The sequence below is a fragment of the Sinocyclocheilus rhinocerous genome, unplaced genomic scaffold (genome assembly GCF_001515625.1).
Source record: "Sinocyclocheilus rhinocerous isolate Xijiao unplaced genomic scaffold, SAMN03320098_v1.1 scaffold1842, whole genome shotgun sequence".
Taxonomy (NCBI): domain Eukaryota; kingdom Metazoa; phylum Chordata; class Actinopteri; order Cypriniformes; family Cyprinidae; genus Sinocyclocheilus; species Sinocyclocheilus rhinocerous.
The window spans coordinates 898,199-909,487 of record NW_015667292.1 but is presented as its reverse complement, the minus strand read 5'-3'; the positions used below and the strand labels follow the sequence as shown (position 1 = coordinate 909,487).

The window sequence follows — 11,289 nt, the reverse complement described above, 5'->3', positions numbered from 1 at the left end:
TATGTGTCTTTTTGTTCGCTCGGGCAGCCATGTTGCTGCTAAAGCCGGTTTACGCTGAGATAATTCATACCCCTTCATTTGAAGTGTGGTCCTGAAAAATCTTCGTTTGAAGGGCTATCTGGCCCTTCCCCTACCCCTACCCCTCCAACCAAAAGAGAATCGAGACAAAGGGGAAGGGCTAAGGGGTAGAATTGGGATTGGGCCTTAGTTTCCTTTTCTGTTAACAATAGCAACACTGGGTAATTTCATATTTCTTTCTCCTTTTTTCATTTCCTGACAAAGGCAGAAAGCACTTTAGTGAAAATGGAACAAAATAAAAGAGCAAATGGTGCACATTAGGTTTGTAATTAATGCTCTGTGTATCTATTATGACTTTGTTCTGCCGTCTATGTACACTCCACTCTTCATTCCTTTTTGACTTGAATGTTGCATGAGTTCATTGTGATTATGGAACATTTGTAAATATTTTGGGTACTGTTGATGAAGAATAGCATCGATAAAGCATCAATTATGATTGCACATGCCTCTGTCATTTTAGTGCTAAAAAGCCTTCTGGAAGAGAAAAAGAAATATAATATTCAATGGCATGTCCATTTTGTTCAGAGGAGAATCTCGTTACATTACCTTTGTGTGCTGTATGTGCATTCAGGTAATGAGTCATGAGATGAGAGTCTACTAGGAGGGTGTTACTATTTACTCTCATTATCAGCCACTCTGCTAACCAGTTACGTTTGACATGTTCAACAAAGACAGCAGTGTTCTCTGCTAAGCTGTTTTAAAGGGTTAGTTCACCCAAAAATGAAAATTAGTCTGTGTTTTACTCACCATCAAAGCATCCTAGGTGTATGTGACTTTCTTCTTTCAGACGAAACCAATCGGAGTTATATTAAAAACTGTCCTGGCTATTCTAAGCCTTTCAATGGGAGTAAGCGGGTGTTGGTTGTCAACAGTTCAGAAGACGTGAACTAAAGTGCACGCATCTGTAAAAAAAGGTCCCTCACACGGCACCGGGGGGTGAATAGAGGCATCCTGTAGTGAATCCATGCATTTTTGTAAGATAAATATCCATATTTCAAACGTAATAAACACTTTTTTCTCACTTCTGACTGTGTTACGTGGAAGACGTTCAGGTGGATGACGTAGTACGTAGGCGTTGTGCGCGCCTCTGAGAAATGCAGGAGCAAAGGAAACAAAGTTTCCTTACTTTAGCAAAGGAAAATCAGTCTCCTCTTAGCTTATATCGAAATCCTCAGACATTTTTCTTTACAAATCCTCGTTTTGTGCTTCTAATTCGTGACCGGCGTTTTGTTTTGTTTTGTCTCCGCGTTCGTCACTAATCACGCAATGCCAACGTTTTACGTCATCCGCCTGGACGGCTTCCGCGTACGATAGTCAGCGGAAGTGAGAAAAAAGTGTTTATTACATTTGAAATACGGATATTTATCTTACAAAATGCATGGATTCGCTACAGGAGGCCTTTATTCACCCCCCGGAGCCGTGTGAGGCACGTTTTATTACGGATGCACGCACTTTGTCACGTTTTCTGAACTGTTGACAACCAACACCCGCTTACCCTCATTAGGGCCTTTCGCGCCGCGGGAATCTTTTCATAGTACCAGAACTATTTGTGGAACTACCCACTTTTTGGCGTTTTCGCACCGCCGGAACTGGGTGCGATTTTAGTACCGGACTGCCTTTTTCGAGAACCAAATTAGCTCCTACTCCGGAGCAGGGTCTAACCAGCACAACTGGTACTAATCGTGACGTAAGTAGACATTGATTGGCCAAACGCGTATGAAAACGTCCTCACCCGCCATGATTTAAAACGCTGTGTAAACATACTGTAAACATTGTGTCAACTTATTTCGCAGGTATGGAGAACAGCGATAGATGGACGGACGCTGAAGTGCAGGCACTTGTAGCAAATGTAGCACTGCCAGTTGTCGTTGGATATTCTTAGTCCTTTTTTCTGTTCTTTCAATCGCTTTACATATACGTCGACATTCCATGTCCATTATTGTGAAACCCGCGAGACACAACAAAAACACAGCTCCGATCACAGCGTCCTCCATCTTCCTGTTGTTAATGTTGTTCTTCTTTGTTTCCATTGTTGAACGCCGCGCACAAATGACGTCGCTGTCGACCGGCTTACGTCACTTCTTAGTACACACTGTCGGTGCGAATGCAACCCTTTAAATAGTACTGGGAAATAGTTCGCGCAAAATCGTCCCTGTACTTTAGTACTGTACATTTAGTTCTGGAACTAAAGCGGTGCGAAAGGCCCTATTGTAAGGCTTGGAGGGGCCAGGACAATTTTTAACATAACTCTGATTGGTTTCGTCTGAAAGAAGAAAGTCACATACACCTAGGATGCTTTGAGGGTGAGTAAAACACAGGCAAATTTTCATTTTTGGGTGAACTAACCCTTTAAACAACGTAATTAATTTTGGTTTAATTATTGTACATGCAGTTTCCATATTAATTGAAATACTAAATGTAATATTTTTATTCTAAAATGTTTGTCTCATACTGAAGGACTCTTTAAACCTTGTGAAAAATAATGGGCATATGAAAAATATGATTTTTAAAATGTTTTTAATGTTTTTAACTTGTTAAAATGTTTTTGAAAGAAATTTCTAATGCTCACCATGGCTGCATTTATTTGATCAAAATACAGTAAAAACTGAAATACTGTTAAGTATTATTACAATTTAAAATAAATCTTTTTATTTATTCCTGTAATGGTAAAGCTGAATTTTCAGTCTTTTGTAATTAGGTAAAAGTCTTTACTGTCACGTTGATTAGTTTAATGTGTCCCTGCATAATAAAAGTATTAACTTCTTAAAAAAAATAAATAAATAAATAAAAAAATACCCCAAACTTTTGAACAGCTCTGCTTTGTTTACAGCGGCAACCATGGAAATGCTGTACCGCTGCTGTTCCATAAGCGCCACCTACTTTCAGAGAGTGAATTTGCATCTAATTCAGCCTGTCTGCTGTTTTTGTTTCATGCAGATATATTTTATAGTATAGTTTTACAAAACTAAAGTCAGACCATCCTGTTTTTGCTACAAATTTCAAATGATGCAGTCCAATTTAGTTTAAAAACTGATCATGCTGCATGTATGTATGCAGCATCTTTGTGATTAAAATGCAGTAGTTGCCTCTAATCTCTGATTTCTTTAGTTTGTGTTATTTGATTTGGGGTTTGTTTTAAAATGTGTTATTTGAATTTGTTTTGTTCACAAAGAAATGTGCAGCATTTTGTCCAATCAATAATAAAAGTCCACCATTTCATGTCTTAAATCTCATTTGGTCAAAAAAAAATTGTGAGAAAATTGTATCGTATCGTGAGTTGAGTGATTTGTTACATCCCTAAACTTAAACAAAAATTTTGAAGTCAGCAACCACAGTACAGCTTTTTTAACCCAGCTTGTTGTTTATCTGACCAATAGCACCCTCAAAATTATTTATTCTGTTCTTCTGTTGATCAGTTTCTATGCCATAGAAAAGGTATGTTTTGCACCATGAGTTATAAGTGATTGCACCGTTTGTGTTATTTGATTTGGGGTTTGTTTTAAAATGTGTTATTTGAATTTGTTTTGTTCACAAAGAAATGTGCAGCATTTTGTCCAATCAATAATAAAAGTCCACCATTTCATGTCTTAAATCTCATTTGGTCAAAAAAAAATTGTGAGAAAATTGTATCGTATCGTGAGTTGAGTGATTTGACATCCCTAAACTTAAACTAAAATTTTGAAGTCAGCAACCACAGTACAGCTTTTTTAACCCAGCTTGTTGTTTATCTGACCAATAGCACCCTCAAAATTATTTATTCTGTTCTTCTGTTGATCAGTTTCTATGCCATAGAAAAGGTATGTTTTGCACCATGAGTTATAAGTGATTGCACCTTTATTGACAGTGACATGAAGAATGCTGTCATCGGAAACAACAAACAGAAGGCCAACCTGATTGTGCTGGGAGCCGTGCCAAGGTATGTCCACCCACTTCACCCTTCTTTCACCAATAGTACTGCAATGAGTTTTGACACAGCCAGTAAGGTTGAAAATCAGCTAATTTATCCAGTTGTCTGGGCTGAGCTAGAATATAGCTGCAAAATTACAGTGAAGTCCAAAAGTCTGAGATTATATTCAAAATCTGGGATTCAAAATCATATTTAAACCTGTAAATAAACAAGGTTTATTTAATTAAGACACTCTCTTACCTTAAAGACGGCAAAAACAGTTTTCTCTGTTCTCAGTTTTACATGCTATTCACTGCTGATGAGGATATACTTGTGTGTGTGTGTGTGTGTGCGTGTGTGCGCGTGTGTGCGTGCGTGCGTGCGTGTGCGCGTTTTTGTGACAAATGAGGACATAAATTTGTATAATGACAAGGGTATGACATGGGTATTACAAGGAGAAGGTGACTTTTCAGGACATTACCCCATGTCCCCACTTTTCAAAACGCGTATAAATCACACAGAATGTAATGTATTGAAAATCTGAAATAGCACAAAGTTCCCTGTAAGGGGTAGGTTTAGGTGTAGGGTTGGTGTAGGGCAATAGCACATACAGTTTGTACAGTATAAAAACCATTACGCCTATGGGATGTCCCCACTTTTCACAAAAACAAACCTGTTTGTGTGTGTAGACTCCTGTATCTTCTCCAGCAGAGCTCCTCTAGTCTGGAGCTGAGGACTGAATGTGCGGTCGTGTTGGGCAGTCTGGCAATGGGCACAGAGAACAACATCAAGTCCCTGGTGGACTGTCACATCATCCCAGCCCTGCTTCAAGGTTCTTGCTCTGACTATTCAGTCTATCTTTCATATTACTGTTTTAACTGTATTTTTGATCAAATAAAATAATCAAATGCCGCCTTGATGAGCATAAGAGACTTCTTTCTAAAAAAAAAAAAAAAAAATCTTCATGATGCCAAACTTTTGAGCTGTGTTTTTGCAGGTCTTTTGTGTTCTGATCTGATCTTCATTGAGGCATGTCTGCGCTGTTTAAGAACCGTCTTCATCAGTCCAGTCACACCAGTGCAGCTGCTCTACACAGTGAGACAACATGCACATTCTGAAATGACATATGTACATGCATAAACGGAAGTGTGATCAACATGTTTTAATTTGCATCAGGACCCCACCGTGATCCCCCATCTCATGTCCCTGCTGAGTCGGTCACGGCACACGCAGGAATACATCACGCAAATCTTCGCCCACTGCTGCAAGGTAGCACACACAACTCTGTGCATTACGCATCACATATGCATTTATTCAGAATTATAAAGGGAATGGTTCCAGCTCTAAATTCTGATTAGATTAGCCACATACAAGCTTTATTTCAAGCCTTATTAAGGATTAGACAACATGCACCTGTGGCCGCGCGCCAAACCATAAAATGGTTGCAGTATTACAGTTTAGGCTTCTTGGCAAAGTAATCTTTTCTTTTCTATTGAAATAATTGGCTCTATTGAAAAATGCATTGAATAATTTGTGTGTCCAGACTCCAGAACATCAGACGGTGTTGTTCAACCACGGTGCCATCCAGAACATCGCTCCTCTGCTCATCTCTCCCTCCGATAAGGTACAAAAAGGAAATGAATTGCTTTTGCTTTTGTAATTGTATTTTTAATGCATGTCGTGTGTTCGGAGTAATAATGTTTTGTGAACCCTCTCTGTAGGTACGGATGCAGGCGTTAAAGTGTTTCTCAGTTTTGGCCTATGAGAACACTCAGGTCTCCATGACACTGGTGAATGGTGAGTACGACCTCTATCATCCTCTATCTACCATCATTTGATCACCACTAATTTTGTCCTCCTGGCTTACGTTCATCAGAGAATCTCGGTGACTTCTCTTTTGTGTTGCAGTTTTTCATTATCTTTGGTAATATCTGAATCACTGTTCAGTGAAATAAAAGAATAGTGCAGAACAGTAGGTTTTTGGAAGTAAAAAATACCATTCAGAAGCTCCATAGAGACAGTTTAAGGTTGTTAAGTGAAGATAAATGCTTCTGTTGAACTTAAGCCACAATGCAGTATGTTAGAAATGTAATTGCTGATTTTGGTGAAGAACTGTATCACTGTTACCATGGAGAAGTTGTGGTAAGCTTTTGCTAGTCTAACTGGTTTACGTTATCTATTGGAAAGCCACCATGGTACTGTCACTGAATTTGTTTAATACTCGAGTTTCACAATTTGAGTTGAATTACTGAAATAAATGAACTTTTCCACGACATTCTAATTTATTGAGATGCACCTGTACACTAGTGTTAAAAAGTTTGGGGTCAGTAAGATTTTTTTTTTATTATTCAACACATATACATTGAATTGATCAAAGTGGCAGTAAAGACATTACATTGTTACAAAAGATTTCAGTTTGAAATAAATTATTGTTTTGAACTTTATCAAAGAATCTTAAAAAAAAAAATTAGAATTTCCACAAAAATATTGAGCAGCACAATGGTTTAATATTTATAATATTTATAATAAATAAATAAATGTTTCAATGTTTTAAATAAATGTATCAAATCAGCATATTAGAATGATTTTTGAAGGATCATGTGACCCTGAAGACTTGAGAAATGGCTGTTGAAAATTCAGTTTTGCCATCACAGGAATAAATTACATTTTGAAATATATTAAAATAGAAAACATTTTTAAATTGTAAACTTATTTCACAATATCACTGTATTTTTGATCAAATAAATGCAGCCTGTGAACATAAGAGACTTCAAAACCATTTAAATAATGTTACCGACCCCAAACATTTGAGCAGTAGTGTATAATACCTAGTTTATGGTGTAGTGTTAGAGCCTAAAAATCATCAGCAGTGTTTCTCCTATCAAATTACATCAAAAAAACAGATTCAAAATTATTTTGCTCATTGCTTATTAAAATGCTCATTTTATTCTTTGAATCAGATGTGGTTATGTAAGAGATGTTTGGTTTGGTTCAAAGCTTAAAACCTTTATTTGGGTTTTCTGTATGTTAATAAAATAATACTTCAGCCTGCTGAAAATCATATTTTGTGTATATGTGTATGTTTTTCAGTGCTTGTAGATGGTGAGCAGCTCTCTCAGGTTTTTGTTAGAATGATGCAAAGGGACAAACCCATTGAAATGCAGCTTACAGCCGCCAAATGGTGAGTAAATCTCATCCTGCAGGTTATTTATAAAAATACATGTGCAATCCCTTCAGCTTTTACAAACTTGCACACTTTTTTCTCTCAGCTTAACATACATGTGTCGAGCAGGAGCCATCAGGACAGACGACAACTGTATTGTACTAAAGGTACCTCCAAAAAAATTCACATTTGTGTAATGAATGAATGTGATGAATGCAAAAGTGCCATTTAAAGTGCATATGAACTAGTTCTGTGTGTGTGTGTGTGTGTGGACAGACTTTGCCGTGCCTGGTGCGGATGTGCAGTAAAGAGCGGTTACTGGAGGAGAGGGTGGAGGGGGCTGAGACGCTAGCCTACCTGATGGAGCCAGACGTAGAACTGCAGCGGATTGCAAGCGTCACTGACCACCTCGTGTCCATGTTGGCTGACTACTTTAAATACCCAAGCTCCGTCAGCGCCATCACTGATATTAAGAGGGTAACTTCACATACACATACACACATTTCATTAGCTTTCTAAATTAAGACATACCAGAGACTTCTGTTGTTTTTGTATAAAGCCTAGTATGTAGATTTCAAGAGTGGGTGTAACCAGGTAACTTTTTCTTTTCCAATGAAATGAAATCATTTTAAGTGATCGTTTGTCTTCCTATAGTTGGATCATGACTTGAAACATGCACATGAGCTGCGACAGGCAGCCTTTAAACTCTATGCCTCACTGGGCTCCAATGACGAGGATATCAGGAAAAAGGTGTTATGTTATGTTATGTTATGTTATGTTATGTTAGTGCTCTGTTTTTCAAAAAATCAACAGTGTGACTTGACTACTTCGATACCCTGACAATTAAAACAGGTTATTAGGTAGATGTGGTGATTGTGCTAAGGATGTTAACATTAATTTCCCTACTACAGATTACAGAGACGGAAAATATGATGGACAGGATTGTTAGTGGCCTATCAGAATCTAGTATCAAAGTACGGTTAGCAGCAGTCAGGTATGACACACATTTCTCTTAATTGTCTGTCAAAAAAATTAGGAGAATGAAAACTGCCATTGTACACTACCATTAAAAAATTTGGGGTCTGTAAGATTTTTTAAATTTTTTTTAGATCAATATGTTTATTCAGCAGCGACGCTTTCAGTTGATCAAAAGTGACAATAAAAAAGATTTCGGTTTCAAACAAATGTTGTTCTTTTGAGCTTTCTATTCATCAAAGAATCCTGAAAAAAAAGTGTCATGGATTCCACAAAAATATTAAGCAGTACAATTGTTTTCAATATCTGATAATAATAAGAAACATCTGAGAAATATCTGAGAATAATAAGAAATTTTCAAATTGTAATAATACACAATATTACTGTTTTTTTGATTAAATAAATGTACCCTTGGTGAGCATGAGACTTCTTTCAAAACATTTTTTTAAATCTTACCAACCCTAAACTTTAGAATAGTAGTGTAAATGTTAAATGTATTTGTTGAAGAGGTACGACAATTGGATATTGAAAGAATTCAAAATAAAACAAAGTAAAGAGGTTTTGGTTTGCTCTTTTATTTCCATTTATTTCTTTCAAATTTTCTCTAGATGTCTTCACAGTTTATCACGGTCTGTACAACAGTTAAGGACAAGTTTCCATGATCATGCAGTATGGAAGCCACTAATGAAGGTATGATATTCGGATGATGTTGAGTGAAACCTGGAGGCTAGTCAAACCCTAACTGAATGCACATTTGTTTTTGTGGGTAGTTATTACAGAACGCACCAGATGAGGTCCTGGTCATGGCCTCTTCAACACTATGCAACCTACTGCTGGAGTTTTCACCCAGCAAAGAGGTAAAGTACACACACTTTGTTGGTTTATTAGTATTATACAGCCAGAATTTTAAATTTCTTACAGTAAATGTAATATAATTATTGAACTACTTCAAACTGAAAACCTTCAAACTTCAAACTACTTCAGACTTTCTGGTCAGGCGTTCTCAAGCCAACATCAAAGTTTGTCTTAAACTTTATTATTAAATGCTCAGTTTTTTTTACAGTATAGTATTTTTATAATTTAATAAAATTAAATATTTTAATAATCACTGACCACTCATGTTTTCTTTGTGCATAAAGGAATATTATTAAAAAAAGAATAACGTAGTTAATACAATTTTAATTTTTTCTTTTAAACAAAGATGAGAGGATTATTCTCAATGACGCTGGTCTTAAGTGATTGTGTATGTGTTTGTTCACAGCCTATCTTAGATTCTGGGGTCATCGAGTTACTATGCAGCCTCACACAAAGTGACAGCCCAGCTCTAAGAGTCAATGGCATCTGGGCTCTCATGGTAAGACCAACTGACTTCGGTCCACACCAAAGCTTCAGTATGAAAACACACTATGCCATCAGAAGCCATAATGTGTTTTTGTGCAGAACATGGCCTTCCAGGCAGATCAGAAGGTGAAGGTGGAGATAGTTCGAGCTCTGGGCACAGAACAGCTCTTTAGACTCCTGTCTGATCCTGACACCAATGTGTTAATGAAAACACTGGGGCTGCTTCGAAACCTGCTCTCCACCCGGCCGGTAAGTTATATATGCAAGTATATACAGGTGCATCTCAAAAAATTATAATATTGTGAAAAAGTTTTTTTTTGTAACATTTCAAAAAGTGAAACTTTCATATATTCTAGATTCATTACATGTAAAGTAAAACATTTTTAAAAAAATTGTTTTAATTTTGATGATTAGAGCTTACAGCTAATGAAAGTCAAAAATCCAGTATCTCAAAATAAATAGAATATTTACATTTGAGTTTCATTAAATGACCATCCCTACTGTATAAATTCTGGGTATCTCTTGTTCATGAAACCACAATAATGGGGAAGACTGCTGACTTGGCAATCGTCCAGAAGACAATCATTGACCCTCTCCACAAAGAGAGTTAGTCACAGAAGGTCATTACTGAAAGGGGTGGCTGTTCACAAAGTGCTGTATCAAAGCATATTAAATTCAAAGTTGACTGGAAGGAAGAAATTGGGTAGGAAAAGGTGCACAAACAACAGTTTTCAAGAGAAAGAGGAGAAACAGACAATCCAAACTGAAGGCTCAATAGTGCCTCAGCAGTGCCACAGGCTGATTGCTTCCATGCCACTCCTCACTGATGCTGTCATTTGTGCTAAAGGAGCCCCGACCAAGTATTGAGTGCATAAATGAACATACTTTAAAGAACTTTAACTTTTCTGTTTTGCAAATCCTTTTTTTGATTGATCTTAGGAAATATTCTAATATTTTGAGATACTGGATTTTTGACTTTCATGAACTGTAAGCTCTAATCATCAAAATTAAAACAAAACAACTTTTGAGATGTTTTACTTTACATGTAATAAATCTAGAATACATGAAAGTTTCACTTATTGAAATAAGTTACAAAAAAACAAACTTTTTCACGGTATTCCAATTTTTTTAGATGCACCTGTATATGCTTGGTCTGATACATTTCCTTTCCACTGTCTAGCACACACTAATTGTCTTTCCCTGTCTTTGGTAGCATATAGACCAGATCATGAGCTCACATGGGAAGCAGATAATGCAAGCGGTCACGCTTATCCTGGAGGGAGAACACAGCATAGAGGTCAAAGAGCAGGTGAGCTGCTCAAACACCCTAAGATGACATTGTGCTTACTGGGTCCTACAGAATCAGACTAGTAAGATTTCTCAAGCAACTATTATATTCCACAGGCGCTTTGTTAAAATAATGTTCCCAGTTTAATACAAGTTAATCTTTGTGTCCATTCAGGGTGTATGTAGAAGTCCTTGAAAAGTATTAAATTCTTAAAATCTTTTTTTTTAAATGTAAAACTGTTCATATCTTAAGTCCCATAGAAAAAGTCTTTAGCTCTTTTGTCTTGTTATCATCATATTTTTTTTTCTTCTTTTTTCTTTCTGAATGTGCACAGGAATCAGTTATCAGGTTTTGAGTGTGATACATTGTGGTGCATTAAACTGGCATTTTTGTGGCATATATCATTTGTTTTAATTTTTTTGAAAGAAGTCTCTTATTCTCATCAAGGCTTACAGTAAAACCAGTAATATCGTGCTCTGAAATGGATCTTTAATTGTTTTCTGTATTTCCCAGTTAAAAAAAAAATATATATATATATATATATATATATTAGGGGTG

General features: G+C 36.6%; 1 protein-coding gene across 1 annotated transcript in view; it reads left to right on the top strand.

Moving 5' to 3' along the window:
• The window catches only part of armc8 (armadillo repeat containing 8), a 24,725-nt gene that overhangs the window by 4,534 nt on the left and 8,902 nt on the right, over nt 1-11,289 (top strand). Inside the window, exons 3-18 of the mRNA XM_016545366.1 lie at nt 3,923-3,994; nt 4,654-4,796; nt 4,962-5,059; nt 5,141-5,233; nt 5,508-5,588; nt 5,686-5,761; nt 7,055-7,145; nt 7,234-7,294; nt 7,404-7,604; nt 7,782-7,877; nt 8,039-8,121; nt 8,711-8,792; nt 8,873-8,959; nt 9,364-9,456; nt 9,543-9,692; nt 10,657-10,752. Of these exons, the coding sequence (XP_016400852.1) occupies nt 3,923-3,994; nt 4,654-4,796; nt 4,962-5,059; nt 5,141-5,233; nt 5,508-5,588; nt 5,686-5,761; nt 7,055-7,145; nt 7,234-7,294; nt 7,404-7,604; nt 7,782-7,877; nt 8,039-8,121; nt 8,711-8,792; nt 8,873-8,959; nt 9,364-9,456; nt 9,543-9,692; nt 10,657-10,752 (1,603 nt within the window). The remainder of the gene's footprint in view (nt 1-3,922; nt 3,995-4,653; nt 4,797-4,961; nt 5,060-5,140; nt 5,234-5,507; nt 5,589-5,685; nt 5,762-7,054; nt 7,146-7,233; nt 7,295-7,403; nt 7,605-7,781; nt 7,878-8,038; nt 8,122-8,710; nt 8,793-8,872; nt 8,960-9,363; nt 9,457-9,542; nt 9,693-10,656; nt 10,753-11,289) is intronic.